The 26,169-nt window shown below is 33.3% G+C and overlaps 2 protein-coding genes across 5 annotated transcripts; one reads left to right on the top strand and one right to left on the bottom strand.

The window, feature by feature from the left end:
• Positions 1-1,987: 1,987 nt before the first annotated feature.
• LOC134261861 (transmembrane protein 248-like) lies at positions 1,988-18,597 on the top strand. Of its 4 annotated transcripts, none has more exons than XM_062744255.1 (9): positions 1,988-2,147; positions 6,607-6,727; positions 7,275-7,457; positions 7,748-7,929; positions 8,217-8,338; positions 10,006-10,153; positions 10,733-10,904; positions 11,354-11,491; positions 16,983-18,597. In XM_062744255.1, exons 2-9 carry the CDS (start codon positions 6,677-6,679, stop codon positions 16,998-17,000), a joined length of 1,014 nt encoding a protein of 337 aa, XP_062600239.1. In that variant the 5' UTR covers positions 1,988-2,147; positions 6,607-6,676; the 3' UTR covers positions 17,001-18,597. The 4 variants fall into 4 exon arrangements, with proteins under 4 accessions (XP_062600239.1, XP_062600238.1, XP_062600240.1 ...); XM_062744254.1 differs by having other exon boundaries at positions 6,627-6,727; XM_062744256.1 differs by lacking the exon at positions 16,983-18,597 and having other exon boundaries at positions 6,627-6,727; positions 11,354-11,521.
• A 1,188-nt stretch (positions 18,598-19,785) lies between these two features.
• Positions 19,786-26,134, bottom strand: LOC134261863 (protein CUSTOS-like). The gene is made up of 6 exons (XM_062744258.1): positions 26,019-26,134; positions 25,581-25,626; positions 25,251-25,343; positions 24,911-24,969; positions 23,473-23,605; positions 19,786-21,890 (listed from the first exon to the last, which is right to left on the bottom strand). The coding sequence occupies exons 1-6, from the start codon at positions 26,128-26,130 to the stop codon at positions 21,701-21,703; spliced, it is 633 nt and encodes a 210-aa protein (XP_062600242.1). The 5' UTR covers positions 26,131-26,134; the 3' UTR covers positions 19,786-21,700.
• Positions 26,135-26,169: the final 35 nt, after the last annotated feature.

The following is a 26,169-nucleotide window of genomic DNA, read 5'->3' on the forward strand; positions in this document are numbered from 1 at the left end:
ATAATATTTGACCCGGTGACATTGACCTTCAAGTTCGATCAAACTTTTAAAAAATCTCATTGGTGCTTATCTTTGAAGGAATTAAGGTCAAGATCTAGTAAATGACTTTAGAGTAACTTTTCAGTGCTTAATCCATTATGACGTCATAATCACTTTCAACTTTTCTTTTCCTCGTACTTTACGACTCTAATAGAATTATGTAGAAAACAAAGTATTTCCATGGAATTCAATTTGGAATCACATGAAAAGTAGTCCCGATACCTTTCTTAAATTTGACATTATTTTGAAGTTGAGACTAAGAACATACAAATTACCGTTTTCTGAAAAACTGCAGGCAATCTGGATACATTTTCTTTGCCTGATATGGTAAAAACTCCCATTTTCAATGCTGGTTTTCTTAATTTTTCATTTGAAAATGGCAGTTTAAAATATGGTTTTTCATCTTGTTTTTCTACAAATTATGCCCCGAAACATCTATTTTGACCAAGCTAATATTATAACGCATCCTTAAAGGAATTAATTTCTTAAATTTGAAAAATCTGTAGGCAGCTTTCATTTACTAGATCTTGACCTTAAAGAAGATAAAACATTTTTATGTTGTGCATACCTGAAAGACGGCGCTCCGAACATTCTATCATTATACCCCCCGCTTGAAAAGTGGGAGGGTATACTGTAATGGGTATGTCCGTCCGTCTGTCTATTATGCTTTGGGGTACCCATCTCTTATCCGCAACTCCTATTAAACCACGGAGTGAAATTTAATGAAACTTTCACACAATCTTTATTACATATTGCCATTGTGCACCTAGATCCTATTTTACTTTTTGATCCGACGCATATTTTGGGTTTCCCGGCCACAGCAAAACATGGACTTTGCCATTATAACCATATGGAAGGCGGGGGTATCATTTAGTGAGCTCATTGCTCACAGTACCTCTAGTATTTGACCTGTGATCTTGACACTAAATTAAGTTTAACCCAATTTTTAAATCTGTTAAAATAAAATATATAGATCTTCAATTTTCAACCAGATTGCTTCCCAACTTTTTGTGGCGATCTATAAAGATCTCAGTTTGTCCACGCTTTCAGGAAAACGAAGGGACTTTAAATCACATTCATTTGTCAGTCTGTCCGTCAGTCGCAAAAAGGCTTTAACCTTGGTTATAATTTTTAACGAGAAGAGATAGAGCTTTCACGTTTCACATGTTTATTACTTGTGACAAGACCTTTTCAAATATATCATGAATACATGATTTTTTACCCTGTGTCCTTATCCTTGAAGTTTGACCTACTTTTCAAAAATTTGAACATTACTTTAAATTGGTCATATCTTTTGAAAGAGAAAAGATGGGGCTTTCATATTATACATGGAACATGTTATGTTATATGTGACAAGGGCTTTCAAAAAATACTATGATTTTTTTACCTTGAAGTTTGACCTACTTAAAAACAATTATCTGTTCTTAAAAGTGTTGATTGAGAAGAAATATTGCTTTCATATTTGACATGTACATTACCTATAACAAGATGTTTCTTGGAATTTAAAGGTTTTGAACCCTTGACCTTAATGTTAGACCTAATTTTCAAAATTTTTAACTTGGTGATTACATTTGAATGACATGTGATATGGCGTTCATATTTGGCTTATTAATATTATGCCATAAATAATGAAATTCCATCCACTGCAGACATAGCTGCAGAACTGTAGCTCTCCAAAAAATATATTCACAGACCGTCTGTCAATATAATTATTTTTTTCGGAGAGCTGACACCGAATGCCGGAGAACCCGGCCTGTAATATTATATAATTACCAGTGTCTCAACTAGAATTAAGATGTATATCAAATTCATAATTTTGAAAATTAAAGTTTATTACGGTAACATTTTTTTGTGGGTGTACACATAAAATATATTGATAAAACGACTAACATTCAATGATTGTTCCAGCCTAGTAGTGGCCGGAAATAAAATATCCGTTTCAAATCATTTCAATAGTACACACCTGTCATGGCTGACGTTGGACACGTACATTGGCCCTAGTTGGACGTATCAACAAATTTCGACGCAGTAACATTGAAAAAATGACATGAAAGATTTTATACGAGTTATGAAAGTGTAAAAGATATCCAAATTACTGAAACAAACAGGTAAAACTGTAAAAGAATGTAGACATGTCGATTTTAATTTGTATTTCCTGTTTCAGTGTTTGGGATTAAAGCATGAGCTCAGTCTGATGAGGCAAAGGAGATTTTCAAATGTGGCTGTATTTAATAAATATTGTTAATCAATTTAAAACTAAGCATACACTTCTGAATTTTATTGACTTTAGTGTAAGTATATTATGTGAATCTAGCATGCCACTTACAATACAATGAAGCTAACATAGAACAGGTTGGACACACACCGCCAAATGGTCATTTAACCCCCGTTTGGTGGTCATTCGCCCATATCGGCGTCTTTATTAACCACCAAATGGGAGAGAAAAATCATTCTGTTCACTTCTCTGGAATGACGTGAAATGGCGCAGAATTTCAACTCACGGGGAATAAAATATAGATATTTATCTGTACTCTTTTTTTTGCGCAGTGTCGTTCAAATAATTGACAAAATCGTCACCTATGTAAACAAGTGTAACGTTTTCTGTTTTAACTTAAAATGAAAAATTCCCTCCGTCTCGCGCGTAGTTGAGCCTATCAATCGTGTTGATCACTTCATATTTCTGTCATCCGGGCAACCGATCAATTATCTAAACCAATCAAATATGACGATCTTTTCCAAACTTGGGTCAAAAGACTGAATTAACTACGGAGGCCCATAAGTGTTAAATTTCAAAAAGTAAAATAAGAGGAAGGGTAAGAATTCGCTTTTATTTAGTTTATTTCGTAAGCAATGGCTTTATTCTTTATACAAAAGCGATATGCAGTGAATTCATGTTAAAATAATCACTCGAAAACCATAATCTTGGAATAAAAACAGGAATAATTGCAAATGTCACTTTGTAAATCTTTTATTCAAAAATATTTAATAAAATGGTAGATACAACATTAGATATGCATACTAAACCACAAAGGGTCGCACAGAAATCGTAACTTCATCCTAAAAGAAAATAAAGAATAAATATTACATTCAAATGTAGGAAAAATGAATATTATAGCAATAACTGCCCACCATACGAATAAGATTCGAGGAGCTCGTGTTTAACGGGATTTTATAAAGATTTATACAGACGCAGATCGAAAGATCGTTTGAAAAGTTACTTCTCTAGACTAACACCTCTTGTTTATATGTATTTTTTACCGAACTATACACAACAAAATAATTTTTCGTATTGTTTGAGCTAATAGTTCGGCCGTCACGAACAGCTGTGGGTTTCGTTTTTACGAAGTTCCACAGAAATTCCACATGGAAAATTGACTATATTGTATTAAATGTGCGATGAATATGTTAATTAAAATTCCCCAATGCCTAAGTAAATGCGCTTTTGCTTTATTTCAATGAAAATTGGATTTGAATAAAAAAGACCACCATTTGGTAGGTAAAAAAGACGCCGATATGGGCGATTGACCACCAAACGGGGATTAAATGACCATTTGGCGGTGTGTGCCCAACCTGTAGAAATAAAAAAAAAATGAATTCAAGACATTAAAAGTGATGTCAGAATTCATTCAATGAATCATTATTGATAAAATGAGAAAGCTCAAATAAGATTACCAATAACTGTTGTTATAGCTATCTAGAACTTTCAGTCATTGAGGATAAAATATAAATATATCAGTGATTGGGAAGGCCAAAATGGTCAATGGGACTATGGCGCAACTGTCAAAATTTTTGATGGGCCATTTCGAAAATGAATGGGCCATCAATATAATCTGAAGGGCCATCTTAGGAAATAACAAAGTGACAAACAAATATGAAATACAAGAGAAAACACATTTTTAATTAACCGAATCCAACTTTTAACGCATGAAATGCAGCAAATTTAAAGCACTTGCTTAGAATATAACTGACCCGTATTTTGTGTTAAAATTACAACAGTTCTGGAAAGGGAACAACCCTACCATACAAATGAATGAAGTATTGTACCTCATGTAAGTGCTTCGTTTAACCGGAAGTACTTTTTGACAGGTTTCAACCAATGAGATTTGTTGTTTTAAATTGACTGCATTTACTAGTAAAACAAAAGTAAAACAAGAAAGAAAGTCGTATGCAAAATATTTCCAAATAACATCGCTAAAAATTGAATGCGCGCCTTGGCGCAATGATTGATTGATTTAATGCGCCATTTTTCACTTCAATGCGACTATGGCGCAAGCCCTTCCCAATCACTTATATATATAAAAGATATATTGTCAAAATGGCATTCTTCATCCTGCCTCTTTTGGTGTTTGATGTGCCACTGGATAGAAACATATTTGTCAAGCAATTAAATATTTACTTTCAAGCAATGTTACTATTCAGACACAGTTCAAACCATTAAAAAATATGCATATTTGTTGTAATGATTTTCTCATTCTGTTTATAGTGAAAAATATTAACACAAGGTAAACATAAACATCATAAATGAAACTCAAAAGTTTTAAGTGTGGCTGGTGTCAGTGTTAAAATATATAGGTGCATAGACATTTTCTAAATGCAATTCATTTATAATCTTAAAAATTGTAATAAAATTGGTATTAAATGAGGATAAATTAAACATAACTGAAACTAAGAATTTCTCACAATTGAAAACATGGGTGGCATTATCAATAATAAAACATTATACATTATTTAAAAAGCTTGGAAACAATAATGATGTTATTAAGCTTATTTTCTTCGCCTGCTTGAGCTGCTTACTCAGACATGCCGGTTTGTTGCTTCTCAAACTTTTGGTGCACACTGATTAAGTGATTAATGCCTGTTAAAATATGCCTTACATTTATGAATATGATTGTTAGAATTAAATACTTTTAATGAGTTTTGTAAACTCCAATTGTCAGATTAAAAGCACACTGTCTAAATGATCTCGGGGGGAAAAAAATACAAATCATTCATGCACCACTAATTTAATCCACACTTAATATAAAACACAATTTGCTGAAATGCAATTCTGCATTTCCTTTGCTATTCTAGTTTTTCAATTAAAAATTGAAGACTACTTCTAGAATTTGATAAAAGTCTGCAAATATTAGCTTATGAATTACCTCTTTTATTGTATACATGAAATTTAAAGTTTTTTTTAAAGAAAAATTTGTAATTTAAATGCAATGTTGGGTATATCACATCCATTTGCAATATTATGTGTGATGGTGACACATAATGCTTCAAATATTTGTCAATGTTGATTTTATTTCACAAGTTATTTTACACTTCATTTTGAAACTTTACTTTAGTACTTATTAAAATTGTTTCATGCTTATGAAAATATCAACTTGAAAGATTCACTTCCTTTCAAATTTGATTATAGCAACTCCTGACATGCTTTACTTACACATTTAACTGCTGACTGACTCTTTGTGTAGTGAAACATCTAATTTGCTACAATTTTAGTCTGATATGAGGCATGTAGAAAGAATTTATATATATATATATTTTTTTTTTTTTGGAAAGGGCAGGGGGGGGGGGGGGGGGGGCAATCTCAACAGTCTAACAAATTCTTTGAAAACCTGAAAAATGTTTTTTAAAAAATACTTGGGGAAACTGTTATAATCAGGGAAAGATTTTGTATTTGTTGAAAAAATAACTTTTTGGCCTGGACATTGGTTTGAAGGAAAGTTCTTTATATATATCATATATTTTATAATGAAATAACAATAGATCTTAATACAAGTAGTAGTACAAATTTAATTCTAAAATGTTAACCTAACTTAACCAGTTGGCTGGTCAACTATAATAACTCATATGGACTTAATAATCATTGCTCTCCTCTATCTGGATACATGGTATACCTCTATCTGGATACATGGTATATGATCTGGAAAAAATGTTTAAAATAGTTTTATAATTAAGAGAAACAATTTAAGGGAACTCATTAATGATACATGTATTCAATGTATATATTTATTTTTAAGAATTTGAATTTTGCATTACTGTCAGTCATTTATATTTAATCAGTATAATCAATGTATTGATCAATCACTTTCATAATTAACATGTTTTTTAAACTGTTAAAAAAGAAATTTCCATGTGCACAAATTAAATTTAAAAAAAAAATCTTGCGTGATTTGTCAGCATGTTATTTTACCCAATGCAGATGAAGTTTTGGGGTATATTAGAATAATTTTTGTGTGGCCACTTTTATGAGGTCAAAGGTCATGAGGAGGATATGGTCAAAGGTCATAATTGATAAATGTATTATGATATGCTAATGTCCAGAGAGTGGTCAGGACATGACCTTATTTCAATTTTGCAAGGTCAAAGGTCACTGCATATAAAAAAGCAGGAAAAATCTAGTCAGGCAGAAAATTTCTCTTAAGAAACAGATAGTGCGAAGAAATGTTTTTATTTTAACAAAAAAATGATTATTGGTTACTAAAGGAGACATTGTTACCTTGACTTTGTGTTGTATACAATGTGGTTCAAATGTGCCCCACTTCATTATGCAGCGGGTATAAATTTTTGTCTAAACAGCTCTAGTTTATAATATACAGAGCAACTCAACAATCCACCATTATGTCATTTGAGGTTCTTCTTCATCACTATGAAGTTTGAATTTCATTCAAAAAAGAAAGGTTTTCATCAGTTGAAACAGGTGAGTTAAGTTAAGGCATACAGGTGCATTTTCTCTAGAGCCCCAAACTATGAATTCAAAATAAACAGTGTTATAGAAGTGAAAGTTATTGTAATAGAAAACAAAGATAAAAAACTTTTATCAAGAGACAAACTGGACAGTATTCATTGGATAAATACCAGTGACAAAATAGAAAAAAAAATCAGGGAAAATCAATATAACGTATAAATTTTAGATATGAAGAATGTTTAATAGTGTACAAAGTCACCATGTTTGAATTCTAACTGTAGGCATATAAAATATTTTGTCAATAAATCTATAAACAAAGGATAAATAATTAATATGCTATCAGGAAGAAATACTTGTAACTTCAAATTACTTCTACAAATAATGGGAGATTGTTAAATAGAACAAAATTCCTGATTACATCAACAAATAATAGGGGATTGATACAGGCAACAAATGAAATTTTTCCCAGTGTCTGGTATTTATGGGGATGTAGGGATGTTCATTAGTACTACACTGTACATGTATTAATTACATTTCGTTTTTTTTTTTTTAATTTCAGGGATTGAGAAACATAACGATAATGGCTTTCGACTGTGCTATTTGTGAAAACCTGAAGAGTTTTGCTAAAAACAAGCCGCCCATGGTCCTATTTGTGGTGAGTCTGGGGACCTTTGCTGTGGTGCTGCTAACTCTAGCGTACATCGTCAAAGTCAAAGAACTACCCAATCCAGATCTCACTAAGGTATAGTATGTCTACAAATGGTCAGATAAATTGTATGATACAAGTATTGGACTAGTAATTATAGCATCCTACTAGTCTTCATTAAGTTTTATATAGACTTATGTAGGTATAGGAATCAAAGAAATTTTCAAGACAAGTACTGAGTGCAGAGGAGTCCAGATCACCTGTACACATGTGTTCCCAAGCAAATGAATTTATGTCCATAAAGTGAAGCATGGGATTTTTGGCATCCAGAATACAAAAGATTGTTTTTATTTTATATTATTAATCATTAAGAATATTTGTTGCAGGAATGGAACAACTTTTTTGAAAATTTTGCGGAAGTAGAATTCTGTGTGTTAGGAAATCAAACGGAGGAAATTGTTCCAACTACTTCGGAACCTAAGTTGGTAGATAAGCTTTCAAAATTACACCAGTCAGTTCTGAAGGGCCATATCAAAACCACTGCGGAACCAGAGAAAGGACAGATTGTGTAGGTGAAATTTTATTCATTTAAAATATCAGGCTGATTTCATAAATTGATTTTTTTCTATACAGTATATGCACTGGAATGTTAATACAAAGAAAAGAAGGATTAGAAAAAAAATTATATTAAGATTTCAGGTATAAGTGTTCTTAAGCTTTGAATTTCACTTGAAAATGGTATAGACTATGGGTAGTTTATTTTAAATATTATAAGTTTTGAATTGAAGTGAACGTCTTAATATGTATTTAAAATATGTGTCTTTTGTGTAATATTTTTCTGCTATGAATGAATAGAAATACATCAATATCCATGCTAATTGAGGTCACCCCCTCTCAGAGTGATAGTTTCTTCAACATATCTAACAATGTCACCACTCTACTGGCAGCAGTCAATGGCAGTGAACTCGGACTAAGAGGTAAAGACAGATTGCTCTGAAATATCAGATATAGTCTGACTTTTCAGTTTTGTAATAATTCTAGCAAAATCGTATTGCATGGACACCTTGTGATAATCAGAGACTACACTAATGTTGCATTACCGGTGTAGCATAATATTTTGATACCGCGATATATTGAACCCGGGTTCAAAATATCACATAATATTTTGAACCCGGTGTCATATAATATATTGAACCCCGCGATATTTTGAACCCGGGTTCAAAATATAGCTGCGAAATATTGAACCCCCCTATAAAATATTGAACCCGGGGTTCAAAATATTATGGCCATAAAATATCGCGTCCCCCTGTCCTTTAAATTTAAGAGGGTGGGGGGTTCAAAATATTATGGCCATAAAATATTGAACCCACCTGTCCTTTTAATTTATGAGGGAGGGGGTTCAAAATATTATGGCCATAAAATATCGAGTCCCCCTGCCCTTTAAATTTAAGAGGGATGGGGGGGGGGGTCAAAATATAATGGCCATAAATATTGAACCCCTTTGTCCTTTAAAATTAAGAGGGAGGGGGTTCAAAATATTATGGCCATAAAATATCAAGTCCCCTACCAATTTAATTTTACAGGGAGGGGGGTTCAAAATATTATGGCCATAAAATATTGAGTCCCCCTGTCCATTTAATCTATGAGGGAGGGGTTTCAAAATATTATGGCCATAATATACTGAGTCCCCCTGCCCGTTTAATTTTACAGGGAGGGGGGTTCAAAATATTATGGCCATAATATTTTGAACCCCCTCCCTCATAAATTAAAAGGACAGGTGGGTTCAATATTTTATGGCCATAATATTTTGAACCCCCCTCCCTGTAAAATTAAAAGGGCAGGGGACTCGATATATTATGGCCATAATATTTTGAACCCCCCTCCCTCATAAATTAAAAGGGCAGGGGGACTCAATATTTTATGGCCATAATATTTTGAACCCCCCTCCCTGTAAAATTAAATTGGTAGGGGACTTGATATTTTATGGCCATAATATTTTGAACCCCCTCCCTCTTAATTTTAAAGGACAAAGGGGTTCAATATTTATGGCCATTATATTTTGACCCCCCCCCCATCCCTCTTAAATTTAAAGGGCAAAACTCGATATTTTATGGCCATAATATTTTGAACCCCCTCCCTCATAAATTAAAAGGACAGGTGGGTTCAATATTTTATGGCCATAATATTTTGAACCCCCCACCCTCTTAAATTTAAAGGACAGGGGGACTCGATATTTTATGGCCATAATATTTTGAACCCCGGGTTCAATATTTTATAGGGGGGTTCAATATTTCGCAGCGATATTTTGAACCCGGGTTCAAAATATCGCGGGGTTCAATATATTATATGACACCGGTGTAAATAGGTGAATTGATTAAAATATTTCTTCTGCTAATCTATTTTAAAAATACATTAATTAAAATATAGTATTCTGTCAAATATTTTTGTTTAGCATTTTTCGTTCTGTATCATTGTCAGAATTGAGAGAGTATGCACATGATGCAGTTATATCAATTCCCAATTTTAGAACCTTGGTTTTGCTATTCTTGCAGATATTGAAAAATAATTCAGATTTAGATGTGTCTCTCTGCTCTCTCAAACTTCTTTTTAAATTTTTTAATGCACATTCAATGATAATTTTCAGGTTTAGCCTCTAAAATGAGTATGAATGTGTCCATGATGCTGCCTATCAAATGGAATGAAGCAGTTTGTACAGATAAAAACTGCCAGAAAATTAAAATTCTGACCTGCATAAATTTTCAGGGACCAGCTTCCTTTTTTCCAAGCCAACGGTAAAACATTTGGCAATCAATTTAGTTAATTCAAAAGTGTACTAGCTTTAATGCATTCACCAAGTTGAAAACAAACCCTTTCAGAAAATGTCATTTGATGGAAATCTTGTTGAAAACTTCATGGCATTACAAATTTAATTCATTAAAAATTCATAAATGAGTATTAATTATGTATAAGTGGATCAGTTTCACACGAGTGTATGTACATAACATTTGAGTATGAAATGCTTTCGCAATTTTCATATTCTCAGTCTGTATCCTTTATTATAAATAATGAATTAAAATAGTTATTGATTTGTCACATGTTTGATATAAAATTTTATGTGGAAACAAATTAACAAAATGGTAAAACTGGAAATTGAAGGTGAAACCTATAGGGGTGACCATTTGATTCTTGACAAGCCAATAAAAAAAAAACAAAGTCCAAAATTCTAAATTTTCAACATTTTGGAAGACAGATTATTTATTTCCAAAATCTGTCAGGCCCATCTTTAAAATCAAATGGTCATCCCCTAAGGGAGAGATTGAGAATTTGATCAATCAATAATTTAAATTTATTTTTGATGACCCAATTTTCAGACATTTTGGAGGCTGTAGAAGCACTGTGAGTGTCACTGAGGGAGTGGGTGACTACAGTTCTAGAATGGTCGGGTATCCCAGAAGCTACACCGCAGAAAATCTGTGTGCCCATCTACCTCGAGTCACAATGAAGTACAAGTTAGATCCCACCATGAATATGTTGTTAACTTTGGTAAGAAAAAATAAAAAAGGGGTCAAGTATGTTTGTTCTAAAAGAAAGAAATGTTTACAGGTGTATTGTAAACTTTATTTGTACATAATCTTGATAGTCACTTAAGAGTGAATGCTCACAAAAATTTCATTCTCTGAGAGTAAATAATTTGAGTCTCTGATATTTTGGATTTTCAATGATTCTACACAAAAATAACCACAATTTAAAGAAAAAAGTTGGCCTAATTGTAAATATCAATTAATTGTCTTGCGAAAATTAGGTGTCACAAATTTTTGATGATCTACAGTGTTTGAAAAGAGATTCATATGAAAAAAAAATCAATCAATAAATAGAGTCCACCACTCATGTGTACTATCTACATATATTAGTAGTAAACCTTGAATTTAGAAGGTATGGAGTGTTGTATTTGTGAACATTCCACATTAACATATTTGTTGATGATTTTACAGGAGGACAGATCAGTTATCAACCTTCACTTGATGCACACCACCTACTTCCTGTTCGTCATGTTTGTGACCGTTATCTGTTACGCCCTCATCAAAGGTCATCCAGCCACCCACAAAAGCAAGTCTGGCTCATACTCAGAGGTAGCTATTGTTTAATGTTATTCAGAAATTGTCACTCCACAATATTTATTATACCGTAATTTTTGGGTTATAGGTCGATGGGGTATATAGGTCGAAAGGCTCACTTTCAGCCTTAATTTTTGAAAAATCCTAAGATAGGACGAACTTACTATATAGGACGAGGTTTTGCTTCCCGTTTTCTAAAGATGCTTACGCAGATACAACGTATCAGAACAGGTAAACCCCTAGAATTTCCGGGGTTATTCCGTGACATAAACGTATCAAGAAATTAAACAGGTATTTTAATGAGTACAGAATTTAAATAAAGTTTTTTTTTTAAAGTAGTTAAAACTTCTTTGAATTGTGTTACTACTTATTTTTTTCCAACTTGCCTGTTCAATGCCTCCGTAGTTTCACACCGTTGTTAAATCAAAGGCATAAATAACACGTAAATACATTATTATTTTACAGCTATAATATTCGGGAAATACCCGAGACCAAAGAATAGTAATTCCGATTTCAGAACAACTTGGACACATTCCTGTTAACTTTATTCAGACATTATTTACCGGTGGACGACAATTACTTCGATGTCCGCCATTTTTATTTTTCTTCTCCAGGGATTCGCTAAAACACGCAAATGACCATTGAATGTATATATCAAGCAACAGTAAAGAATTGAAATCATATTAACACTCTAGTAAGTTTAATTTATGAATTTAATTGAGAGTACATTCACAATTTGACTCTCAACATGAATTTCACGGCTTTGTTTGTGCAATGATGTGTAACACTAATACCCTATAACGGCACGTGGGTTTGTTATAATCATGCCCCGCAGGCATTTAAATCAACTGAACACAGGTGTTACACCTTTGTGTACACAGTGTAAATTCCTTTATCTTTCAGGGTGCGTATCATTACCGCTACATTTTCAAAATTTTCATTACCGCTACATAGTCATTACCGCTACAAAAAACCTTACGTTACCGCTACATAAAAAAGTATACATTACCGCTACATTGCCTCTTTCGTTCGCCAGCCACATATGTGTGTACAGTACAACCTATAAATGCATAAGACCTGTTTCCCCTGCTCACCACGGAGAGGTGAAAGTAGGACTTCGAGCAGGATGTTTTTTAGCTCACCTGAGCCGAAGGCTCAAGTGAGCTTTTCTGATCACATTTTGTCCGTCGTCCGTCCGTCCATCCGTCTGTCCGTCTGTCCGTCTGTCTGTCTGTCCGTCTGTAAACTTTTCACATTTTCGACTTCTTCTCAAGAACCACTGGGCCAATTTTGACCAAACTTGGTACAAAGCATCCTTGGGTAAAGGGGAATTTAAATTGTTAAAATGAAGGGACATATCCCCTCGCAAGGGGAGATATACAAGAAAAGACAAAAATAGGGTGGGGTCATTAAAAAATCTTCTTCTCAAGAACCACTGGGCCAGTAAAGCTGAAACTTATGTGGAAGCATCCTGGGGTAGTGTAGATGCTAAATTGTTCAAATCATGAACCCCAGGGGAAGGGCAGGGCCACAATGGGGAATCAAAGTTTTACATAGAAATATATAGGAAAAATCTTTGAAAATCTTCTTCTCAAGAACCACTGGGCCAGAAAAGCTGAAACTTATACGGAAGCATCCTGGTATAGTGTAGATTCTAAATTGTTCAAATCATGACCCCCGGGGGAAGGGCGGGGCCACAATGGGGAATCACAGTTTTACATAGAAATATATAGGAAAAATCTTTGAAAATCTTCTTCTCAAGAACCACTGGGCCAGAAAAGCTGAAACTTATGTGGAAGCATCCTGGTATAATGTAGATTCTAAATTGTTCAAATCATGACCCCCGGGGGATGGGTGGAGCCACAATGGTGAATCAAAGTTTTATAAAGAAATATGAAGGAAAAATCTTTGAAAATCTTCTTCTCAAGAACCACTGGGCCAGAAAAGCTGAAACTTATGTGGAAGCATCCTGGTATAGTGTAGATTCTAAATTGTTCAAATCATGACCCCCAGGGAAAGGGCGGGGCCACAATGGGGTATCAAATTTTTACATAGAACTATATAGGAAAAATCTTTGAAAATCTTCTTCTCAAGAACCACTGGGCCAGAAAAGCTGAAACTTATGTGGAAGCATCCTGGTATAATGTAGATTCTAAATTGTTCAATTAATGACCCCCGGGGAATGGGTGGAGCCACAATGGGGAATCAAAGTTTTATATAGAAATATAAAGGAAAAATCTTTGAAATTTTTCTTCTTAAGAACCACTGGGCCAGAAAAAGTGAAGCTTATGTGGAAGCATCCTGGGGTAGTGTAAATTCTAAATTGTAGGAATCATGACCCCCGGGGGAAGGGCGGGGCCATTATAGGGAATCAAAGTTTTACATAGAAATATATAGGAAAAATCTTTGAAAATCTTCTTCTCAAGAACCACTGGGCCAGAAAAGCTGAAACTTATGTGGAAGCATCCTGGTATAATGTAGATTCTAAATTGTTCAAATCATGACCCCCGGGGGATGGGTGGAGCCACAATGGCGAATCAAAGTTTTATAAAGAAATATATAGGAAAAATCTTTGAAAATCTTCTTCTCAAGAACCACTGGGCCAGAAAAGCTGAAACTTATGTGGAAGCATCCTGGTATAGTGTAGATTCTAAATTGTTCAAATCATGACCCCCAGGGAAAGGGCGGGGCCACAATGGGGTATCAAATTTTTACATAGAACTATATAGGAAAAATCTTTGAAAATCTTCTTCTCAAGAACCACTGGGCCAGAAAAGCTGAAACTTATGTGGAAGCATCCTGGTATAATGTAGATTCTAAATTGTTCAATTAATGACCCCCGGGGGATGGGTGGTGCCACAATGGGGAATCAAAGTTTTATATAGAAATATATAGGAAAAATCTTTGAAATTTTTCTTCTTAAGAACCACTGGGCCAGAAAAAGTGAAGCTTATGTGGAAGCATTCTGGGGTAGTGTAAATTCTAAATTGTAGGAATCATGACCCCCGGGGGAAGGGCGGGGCCATTATAGGGAATCTAAGTTTTACATAGAAATATATAGGAAAAATCTTTGAAAATCTTCTTCTCGGGAACCACTGGGCCAAAAAGCTGAAACATATGTGCCCATGGAAGGATCATGTGGGTGTGTAGATTTCAAAATGTCTAAATTATGATCAGTGGGGTAGGGTGGGGATGCATTATGTATAACAAGGGTGAAATCTGGTAAAGAACAGAATGGTCAAAGCTTCTCAGGTGAGCGATGTGGCCCATGGGCCTCTTGTTTTCTATTAAAATCAATTTTATTTCATAAAACACAAAAAATTAAAATCAAGCACTTTTCATAGATAAAATTCTAAGTTTTGTCAAATGTTTTTTTACACTATCGGTAAAGCCTTGAAAGCCATTTTCTTGACATCTTGTTGCATTGTCATTTCCTCACTGTCGTATTTAGCTTTCAGTTCCCTTTTTTGTGCTGTGTTGTTATTCCCCTTTCGTCCTGGGAGAATCCTGTTTCTTGCAGCACGCATCTTCAAGTAACTTTTTGTCTGGACAGACTGGATCTTGGCCAAAAATCAAAAATGCTCGGATATGAACTATAAATTATGATTACTATAATTAATGATGATTAGATAGTGAGTGAATTCTGTTGATTAGAACTCGTATACCGAACCATACCAGGCTAAATCGATATGAAGCGGTAATGAGTTGTTTTTGGCTGATTCAGTATGTAGCGGTAATGAGTTGTTTTTTGCAGGAAAAATGTAGCGGTAATGATCGGTCGAAAATCTGACAAAATGTAGCGGTAATGAGTTGAAATTTTTGGCGATGTAGCGGTAATGTTGACCTCCCATCTTTCAGACAATTAAAATTCTGTTAGAAGCCAATCTTTGTATGCCGGTAATTCAATGTAAATTATATTTCTGTCACCCGTATTTATTGCTAATTCTTTGCTTAAGACAATAAAAAATATTTAATATACTATGTCAATTTATCGCTACTAATAAATGGTAAAAACACTACAGTTGTGACCTTGAAAATTTTTCCGTATTTTAAATTTTGATACGGTTGTGGTTTTACTTTTAGTAAACGATAGCGACTTCCTAACTTCACAAGATGGATACCGCATGATGTTAATGGATAATACGTTGAGGAATTATTTAATAGAAGCAATGTTGTTTTCCTTTGTCATCAACGGATAATTAATGGAATTTATTTTGTAAGAAAGCTATAGAATAAACATTTTATTGTTTATCTGGGCATTAATTTTTCTGCGTAAAATAATGAAAAAAGGTATGAAAGTGGCACAGATTTGCTTTGAAATTGACGTAAATTTTATTGATTTTGGGAATTTTTCGTAAACTTGAGCCTTAGAAAGGTTGAATTCGTATATTGGGCGACCCCAGCGGTTCTGAGAAAAAAAGTATCGACCTATTATCTGAAAATTACGGTAAGTTCGCCTGAGCTGAAAACTCAAGTGGGCTTTTCTGGTGTTCCTCTACCCGTTCGTCTGTATACTTTTCACATTTTCATTTTCTTCTCAAGAACTTCAAGGTCAATTTTGACTAAAACTGGCACAAAGCATCTTTGGGTAAAGGAGATTTTTTTTTTTTTTTTCAAATAAAGATCCAAGTCCTCTTCCAAGGGATGATAATCAAGAAAAGGCAAAAATTTGTTAATGAAATAAAAAAAATTTCTCAAGAAACACTGAAGTAGAAAAAGCGAAGGTTATGTGGAAGCATCCTAGGGAAGTTTTAAAGTCTAAATTGTTAAAAACCATGACCTCTGGGGATAAGATGGGGCTGAAAGTTTTACATTACAAAAAAAAAGAAGAAAAATCTTCTCTTCAAGAACCACATGGCCAGAAAAGGTGAAAATTATGTACAAGCTTCCATGGGAAATGTAGATTCTAAATTGTACAGATCATGACCAATAGGGTTTCAATAGGTTCTACACTGACAATGTACAAGAAATTTTTTTTTCAAGAAACACTGGACCAATGATGAATCTTCTGAAGATAGTCTAAATTGTCCAAATCGTAAACACCATGGGTAGGGTTGGGCCATGATAGGGAAGTTTTACATAAGACTATATGATAAACAATCTTTGAAAACTTTTCAAAAAAACAATATGTGCATGATTTAATCACAGTAATGTTAAAAGCATCTTCAGGTAGTGCAAAAATTCTTACTGGACAATAGAGGGAAATATTTTCATCTTTTTAAAAACTTTCTGAAGCAATAGATCTAACTTGACTCGGGTTAGCATCGTGGCCCATTGTTGAGGGACCCCCCCCCCCACCTCAAAATGAGTATGATTTTCCAACTGTTTATTTTTCTCTCTAATGTTAACAATTGGAAATGAATGCTGAAAAAATACCTGTACTGAGGTAGACTACTGGCATATAGATTTGGGGGGGGGGGGGTAATTTTAATACCATTGCAATTACCTAAATCAGCTGCATAAAGAATACAAGAAAACATGCTTAAATCAATGATTTTTTTTCCAGGTACCAACCAAAGTGTAAATACGACACAAAAAAGGTTCAGATTTAGTGCAATATTCCATGAACATCTTCATCATGTAAAAGACATTGTGTGTACACGACTTGTACTTTGTTGCTCACTGGACACCAAATGTTGTGCCATAAATTCATGTTTATCCTACACTGTGATGGTTAAGGCCGATATTGTGATGCTCCCATGTGATAAAAGGCCACTGCTAGAATCTCTCACTCTGGTAAACTGGTAGTACACATGGTACTATTTATGGGCCTGGATATTGTGATCACATATATTTGATCTCATGCACTTGCTGTTATAATCTGTAAAGTGCAAAAGGGTGATTGATTTACTTTCAAGCTGAAATACTGCAAGGCAAATCAAATATTTTCTCTCTGTAAACTATTGCTGTATTGGAATTCCAACTTTTGCATCTTGCCATTACCAGTAGATAAGCTAAGACTTTAGCATTTTGTGATGTTGTGAAATCTTTGAAATTTCAATTCAATTTAGATAAGATACCATATATATATGTCAAATATGTATTCACTTAATACACATACTTATGCCCTGATATTGTACAGTAAAGAAGTTTATCATACAGTCAAATTTAGGGGAAAAATATAGAAAAATTGGTTAGTCATTGGTTAGTTTTGCCAAAAGACAAAACTGTTGACATGGAGATAGGTAAAGCATATTATATGTGTATGAAGCATAATACAACAAATATTTCACTTATTGTTTATTTATAAATACATGTACTTGCATATTGGGACCAAATTTATTAGCTCAAAATGTGATAAATATTATTAATATAAAAAATATTACATTTGATAGAGAAAGGTAAAGTTCCCCAATTCTTGTTTATTTTCATTTATAATTGTATGTCTTATTGATTTAAGATTAAGTTTAGAAGTCATAGCAATTATTAACCCTCTGAGAGGGGAGTAGGAAGGGGGGGGCAATATTCATCAGCTGTTTTCATGTTCAACTGATTATATACAGGAAAGTGGGATATGTTTTCCTATGAAGGGAGTTTTTGAAATTTCAGTTACATTCTGTTTTAGTTTGTCAAGCATTTTTATTTTCCCTTTTACATGTGCATCTTCCTTATTTATAGTCAAAGATTTATTTTTGTACAATAACAAAACTATTATGTACCTGGTGTGTATGAAATGCTCTTGTTTGGGGAAGTTGAGTAAATTAAAGATAACTGGTGACATATGATGGTTCAAGGAAAAGTGTACATTGCAACAATTGTATATATAAGATTTTTTTTTTCATTCTAACTTAATGTTGATCCAGCCCTACATATTCAATTGGGTTATTTTATGAAATGCAATATTTAATGCATTTTCCGTTTGTTAATGTTATATGTACACGATTTTGTGCTTGGATGTAACAGGTGGCAAACTTGTTCAGATCTCAAGTTTTATGATGATGGGATTTTTTTTGTTTTTGTTTTGATGAAACTTTGTGAAGAATGTCTGTTAATTATTACAGAATGTACATGATTTTTTCAAATTATTTACTTTGATAAACAGTCTTCTTTCATGTAATGCTTCAAGTAAAAGATTAATTTAACTTGATGAATATACTGTATCATGGTTTACTTTCTAAAAATGATTTATCAGGTTTTCCCATTTATTATATCATTAATTGTATTTCATTATTTATTGTCCCCCGCTTGAAAAGTGGGGGATATTAATTTGGGTTTGTCCGTCCGTCCGTCCGTCTGTCCGTCCGTCTGTCCGTCCGTCCGTCTTTCTGTCTGTCTGTAACGCTTTTATTTCCACATTATTTCGAGAACCCTTTGAGCTTTTGCAATGAAATTTAGCATAGCAACTCCCTATGGACTAAAGAAGACCCCTATTGATTTTGAGGTCAAAAGGTCAAAGGTCAAGGTCATAAATAAGCAAATTCTGTCTGTTAAAACACTTTCGTTTCCACACGATATCTCGAGAACCATTTGAGCTATTGCAATGAAATTTTATATAACAACACCCTGTGGCCTAATGAAGACCCCTATTGATTTTGAGGTCAAAACACACAAAATTACATGTATGTAAAACTATCATTTCCGGGCGATATTTCAAGAAGATTTTGAGCTTAAGCAATGTAATTTTATATCGAAACTCCTAGGACGTCTCTCGCCCCTCTCAAAGTGCCCCGACCCGTTTGTTTTATTAGTATTTATAGTATTACATGTCGCTATTTTTAGCGCAGGGGCATGAGGAGAGTTATTGCGTATAAAACAGGTTCTCGGCGGACATTATGTTCTTATTACATCTATTAGAACTGTTTAATAAAGGCTAAATAAATCAAACACCATGGATTGTGTAAAATTTTGAGAATACCGAACATAAAAACATGAATATATACATGTATGTGACTTCAATTCTGCATATACTTCACATCGCGTAGAATTCCGTGGTCTAGTGGTTATGTCTCTCGACAAATGTGAGAGGTTAATCGATCCTTTCTTTTTTTGTTTTTTTTTTTAAATACTTTTTTTTAACTAAATGATAGTATTCAGCATGTGAAATGAAAAATTCTGAGGTTATAAAATCATCATTACAGTGTGATAAACATTCCATATAAAAAAATCTTCTATACACATAATAAAGAATAAGCAATCAAATTTTTATATGCATATTGACATACATGTATTTTAATGCTTCAGTATACATGTATACATTTAATAATGTCTATTAGCTTGTTATTAATGAATCTGTATGCCCGTTCATTTAAATTATTTTAAAATTGAATTTTGCTTTCAGCGATTGGACAAAAAACACACAAAATTACATGTATAAAGCATTCCAGATTTATTGTCATATGTTAGGGAAGGCAATCAAATACGGAATTCTTGATCACAAGTTGTTCTGACAAATTAACCAATCGTATGAAATATTTTCTCTCTGCAAGTTGCTCTATTCATGTACACAAGAAGACTTTCAAAATGAAACATTAGAAGTTAGAAATAATCTGTTTATCTTGGTAAGGAAACTACATGTACATATATTGTTTTTTTTTTTCAATAAACAAGGGGAAAATGAGAAAACCATGAAAAATGATTTTAAAAAAGCTGACGGCAGCAAATATATTCATATTACTCCACAGTAATGTTGTATCATTAAAAAAAGCAATTAACACTTTTTAAAAACCATAATTTCCCCGGTAACACATACAGTACTTCACAACCTGACCAATTGGCTCACTAGCAGTTTCAACCATGGGAGATGCATACCGGTAATTACTTCTAAATCAGATTTGTGAAAAAATTCCAACTTTAATGCAGACGTTTCTAATTTTATAAATAAATTTTTAGAAAATTGTGTTCAAATCTAAGTATCTAATTTTTTTCAGCTAACCAAGTATAGATTTTCTAACTGGTTACCATTTGTAATTGGTTAGCTGGTTACATATTCCCAATCATATATACAGAACAAATCCTTCATCAAATTATTTACAATTTTTTAAAATGGAATACCCTAGTCATGTGCATGTACATCAACTTGTCATTTGAAAAAATGTGTTCTTGCCTGCCAGATTTCAAAAGGGATTTCCAACTTTTTTGCCAATTTAATATGATATATGAAGATGCATATTATGATAAATACATGTATACCAATATGCAGCAATACATTCCACTGAACCGTACCAATCTCTCTGCTGTTAAAGTTTTGCTTTATTTTGATTGAAGTACATTGATTATTGATTAGATGTTAACCACCTGTTACTGTTCTAAATGTTCTTATGTTACTGTATTTGTATATATACTGTTAAAGAGATTGACCTCTCTCTATTGTTGCTACAGTTAATTCTTCTACAGGTAAAATAAAGCCTCACAAAACACAAATTTCTTTGTTTTACTTTAACCTGTTGAGGTATAATTTATATAACCTTAAAGGTTTTTGTTCCCAAAGACACCAACCCAGGCTCTTCCCTGGCAGATCTCTTAATGTGTGTTTCCAAGGGCATGGCAAGGCATCAAATGTACACAGCGAGGGGGAAAAATGTGACAGTGTGACAGACCAGATCCAGGATTTGAACCCAGGCCCCCTGAATCACAAGTCAGGTGCTCAACCAAGCTATGTGGCAATCAAATTTTCCTGCATGCCACATTACTGTACACAGGGAAATCCCTCCCACCCCCGATCTCAATTGCGAGAATTTTAAACAGGACGAATTCAAAGAACACAGTATAATTTCTTAAACAGAATTGTGTCTTAGCGAATATAAAAAAAATTAGCAAAATTGTTTTCAATTGTAAAAGGGCGAAATAACATGGGGAGAAAATAACCCTGTAAACAGTATATTTTTCAGATTCTGAGCTACCCAGGTACTTATGTTTTGTACTCTTTCATTTCATCTAATTATAATCTTTAGAAACCAATTTGGGAAGAAATACTTTAGATCTGAATGAATGTCTAATGATCATTTAAGCAAAAGTTCAAAAAGCTAAGCTCTTCAATGGACATGTAGCTTTAAAGTACAGTACATGTACAGTATATGTAAATTAGTAAACTTAATTATTGTATAATCAGAACCATGATTCTCAACAAGTCTAATTTGTGGTAATATGGAAATACCAATCATATGGTACACTGTTTTTCCCATTTAGATTGCATGTTTTATCCTCATGATTATTGATTGACATATTTCCATGCATATTTCTTTCAAGAAAACCCAACAAAACACATAAAAAAAAAAAATTGATATTTCATGAAACTTTTATTTCGTCTTTTTTCTTTTTGTGTTTTTTCTTCTTTTTCTTTGCTGGTTTTTCTTCTTTCACTATGAGTATTGTCTTTTCTTTTTTATTATGAGTCTTAATGTAAGGAGATTGACTTTCCTTCATTATCTGATCAACAGATATGGCAGCATCTGCTAATTTGCTCTCTTCGTCTGAACTAAAATGTAAGAATAAAATGGTAAAAGTAACATTTACTTTGAAATTCATAAGAATTTTATCAAGTGTCAACTCTATAAATAGATAGACAGATAAATGATATAACATTAGACTTGGGCTTTATGTGCTTTGTCCCTGAGCAACTTGGAACAATGTTGAATGTTCTCAAATCCCATATGGAATTGAATGAATTAAGGGATTACATGGACATGACTTCATTATCTCAAACACAGATATATTGAATATGATGGACATGTCGAAGGAAGGTTAAGGTCTAATCTATTTTGTTTTACTTCAAATTACTGTATGTACATGTATTTCAATATAAGAAATCCTGTCTGCAACTTCAATATATGAAATTCATCTGTAACTTGAATACTGTAAACCAACTTTTATTTGTGCCAAAGAAATTTTTGCAAGGTTCACGAGAGCCTTGTCATCGAGAATATTTCTCCCTGCGAACCAGTCCTTAAATTCTCTGTATCTATTTATAACAGATTAAAAAAAGGCTTGATAACACATATTAATCATCACAAACTAATTTACCCCCAGTAAATTGTGAAATGAAGTCACAAATAAAAGTTGGTTTACAGTATATGAAATCCTGTCTGATATCTCAGTGTTTTTCTTGGTCTCACTGAGTTTAAGATAATGAGGTTTGACTGTGTATACCAGAGTGATCTCTAAGTGTCTACCCTGCTACCTTTGCTAGAGATCCTATTTCATTTATCTGCTAAGGTGATGGAAGAAAAGTACAGTCAAACTTTGTTAATTTGATCTCTTTGGGACTGAGAAAAAATTATATGTGAGGCTATGAGATAGCAAGAGCAAAATACTACAAGTATAAGTGGTTGGGACTTCAAATTCACTTTGACATATATTCATGCTATGCAAGATATCAGTGTTTGAAATATCCAAGTTCAACTGTAAAGAGTATATAGAGAATAATACATACCCTTTTCCATATCACATCCTGTATCAGCCTGAGACACCAATATCAGCCAGAGGGCCGAAGGCCAGAGGGCTGATATTGGCCGAGGGCTGATACAGGATGTGATATGGAAAAGGGTATGTATTAATATGTTTATTACATACTTAGTAATAAAATACAGCATACATTAAGTTGAGAAGAAAATAAGTAAATAATTATGCATGGACTTCTTACATACATGTATATAGTCTATCGCTCATACGATTTGGGTTTGTTTCTACTTTTATTCCAATGCACTCGATCCGTAATTTGAAAATAATCTATCACATGTATTTGTAAATTAAGATTAACCTTATTTTCATAAAGTTAAAATTAAGAGAATATGAACCCACCAAAAATTGTGTATGATCACAAGTACTGTTTTTGTGGTTTAATTTACTGAGGGTGTGATTTTGACGTCACAATAGCCGTGTCATCCCTGCAGGGCTGATATGGATTTGCGGGGCTGATATAGGTTATCAGCCCCGCAAATCCATATCAGCCCTGCAGGGATGATACGGCTATTGTGACGTCAGCCATATCGCATATGCAAAAATCCTGTATTTATTACTAAGTGTGTAATAAAATGCTATAATGTGTTATTAAATTCTACCTATCACTGCTGCTGTCAAGTTTCCTTTTTTTGACAATGGGTGGCCTTTGTTTGGCAGAGGAGGTTATAGGAACAGGTGTCTCCTCATTAACCTGTCTTATCAACGTGGTGGATGCCGAGAAGAGCTTGATACCTACAACAAGGAAGCAATTGCAAAATACAGTTTTACTAGATTTTATAGATAGGATTGAATATTAGGGCCTACCACTTCCCTTACTAAAAAAAATTAGGAAAATACATTTAACTGTAAGACTTTTTTCTTCTCTTTCCTTCAGTTGAAGGGATCTGGCCCATTCTCAAACAATGGTGGAAAATACAGTTTAAGGATACACCAAAGGTTTCCAAATGGCAGAATTTAATTTGCTTGTAATTCTTTCATTATCAAAGATAGCATATTAAAAGTATATATCATTTTAAAGCTTGTTAAATTTACTATTTAATGATCCTAATCTAAACTTTCATTTTATTCTTCTTAAAAAATAATTCATATTTTAATGTAAATGTAAGTGCATTTGTATTTTATAAATCAACTTTTTGTATTCCACCTCTCAAAGTCATAATTTTCCCTCAAGGTAGATTAAAGATTGAACTTAAAAACCGTATCTCAGATTTTTGATAAATCTTTTAGTTCAAAAGTTACATCCATTTGTCCCTCAATGTTACCAATATATTAGCCCAATTCTACATTTCCCCCAATAATTCAAGAACTAAGCAAGATATAAAAAATCTGAGATAAGGTTTTGGGAACACACATTTGAGACACAATCTAGCCAGTTTTCAGAGAAATTGGTCAATAAATAAGGGAGCTGAATCCTTTGAAATAATACCACCAACTGTCTGATCTTATTTTACAGTAGAGAGCAAAAACCCATTACACAACAAATTCTGCCAAAGCTAGAAATATATGACACCTTGGAGATTCAGCTTTGGATACCTGTCACTCATCTATATTTTCTATGCATATTCACAAGAATGGGAGGTTCTTTTCTATATTTAAGTGTTTTAATTAAGTAAAATAGGTTCAATTCTGAATCAGAAAGATTTCCAGGCAAAATGGCAAGAGCTAAGCTCCACCTCCAATTTCATGGTCATTAGTGACCTGTTACATCTCCTTCCCTAAAGATGGGTTCCCTGTAGTTTAATTACTGTTAACCTCTGTGTGGCTAGTGAAGAATTCCCCAAGTGGTCACAGTGATTTATTGCTCCATTCAGGAGCAGACAGTCACAGATCGAATCAGAAGCTCCAATAACGACACATTCACATGTGGTAGTATTTATGTTTGATTACTGTTAAATAATTAGAAAACCATTTAATAATCAGCAATAATTTTTCATGCATTATAAAGCAGTGATTAGCATCCTTTTCTAAGCCAAAAATCTCAAAATTGACAAAATTATTGAAAAAAGCCTTTGGTGTATCCTTAAAAGATTTTTTTACCTGTATCCTGTTCCGTCTTGTCATTTTTCTTTATTTCTTCATCTTTATCTTTGAGACTTCTACAAAAATGATATAATTTACGAAAAATTCTTTCAATCATAGAAATATCCGATGGTAAATGAACTGATAAAGGTTAAGGTGCAGTGTAAGAAAAACTGCTAAATCATTCCATCTAGTAAATTTTAGAAACTTAAGATTTCCAATAACCATTCCTTCTATGGAAATTAATGCATAATTACTCTATAGAGAACAATCTTTTTATGTTCACTCATTGAAATTTTGTTAAAATTACAAGAATGCCTAGCTGATCCATCCTCTGAGCAAGATTCACAGACTTTACCTATCTAAAAGTTCAGACAACTTTTTGGCTACAAAAGTTCTAAATTCTGGTGTTGTATTCAGTGGATTATGGTCAGGCACTGGAGATGAAGATCTAAAATATAAAATTAACTGTATAACAGCACATACTTTAAAATTTCAAAATCTAAAAAGATGAAATATAGAAACTAGAAGCAGAGTAGAGGTTCAAAGGCCACAATGCTCACCTGAGTCACACCGGCCCTGCTGTTATTAGAAGGAAGATTTTCTTTATTCTGATGAATAATTTTGATTCCATATTGTGGTCAAATGTACCTAACCTTACATGGTATAAAAATCAATAATGTTATACCTTTGGGATGGTAGCAATCCATTTTCCTGGTTCCTTGTTTCTTTTCCTGAAAAATGTATCTAAATAAATTTGCATTTTAAAAATATTAGTATTTAATTTACGCAATCAACATTCTGATTAGTGGGCTGACCCAACTTCCAAAAATATATCATCAAGTATCACAATCATGAAGATTTTTTAGCACTACAATCAAATGAAAAATAATACACTGGATACAAACAAGTTGTTAAACTTAAAGAACAAAATCATATGCAGGAGATTAGCGTATCAGAAACCCTTGACTTATTACAGCGAAGATGAAGTCTCTATTGGAATATCAGAAAAATTCGTGTAAACACGTTTTTTTTCTTTAGAGGAAATTCGGGTCAGTCTAATCATAATTATAATTACTTTTAATAATGTATAATAACATAGGATATTTTGATAAGGATAACTAACTTTTGGTCTCTCTTACGATTGTTTCAGCACTTAAAGCTGCCTCTTTCAGTCGCTGATTTTCAATTTCATCGGCTGAACTATCTGAATCGGACTCGTCTTCCATTTTATTCATACCAAAAGTGTAGGAAAAAGAAAATTGACAAAAATGATA

This window comes from Saccostrea cucullata, unplaced genomic scaffold (assembly GCF_032062105.1).
Source record: "Saccostrea cucullata isolate Sc308-1 unplaced genomic scaffold, CSIRO_AGI_Scuc_v1 ctg370, whole genome shotgun sequence".
NCBI classification, from domain to species: domain Eukaryota; kingdom Metazoa; phylum Mollusca; class Bivalvia; order Ostreida; family Ostreidae; genus Saccostrea; species Saccostrea cuccullata.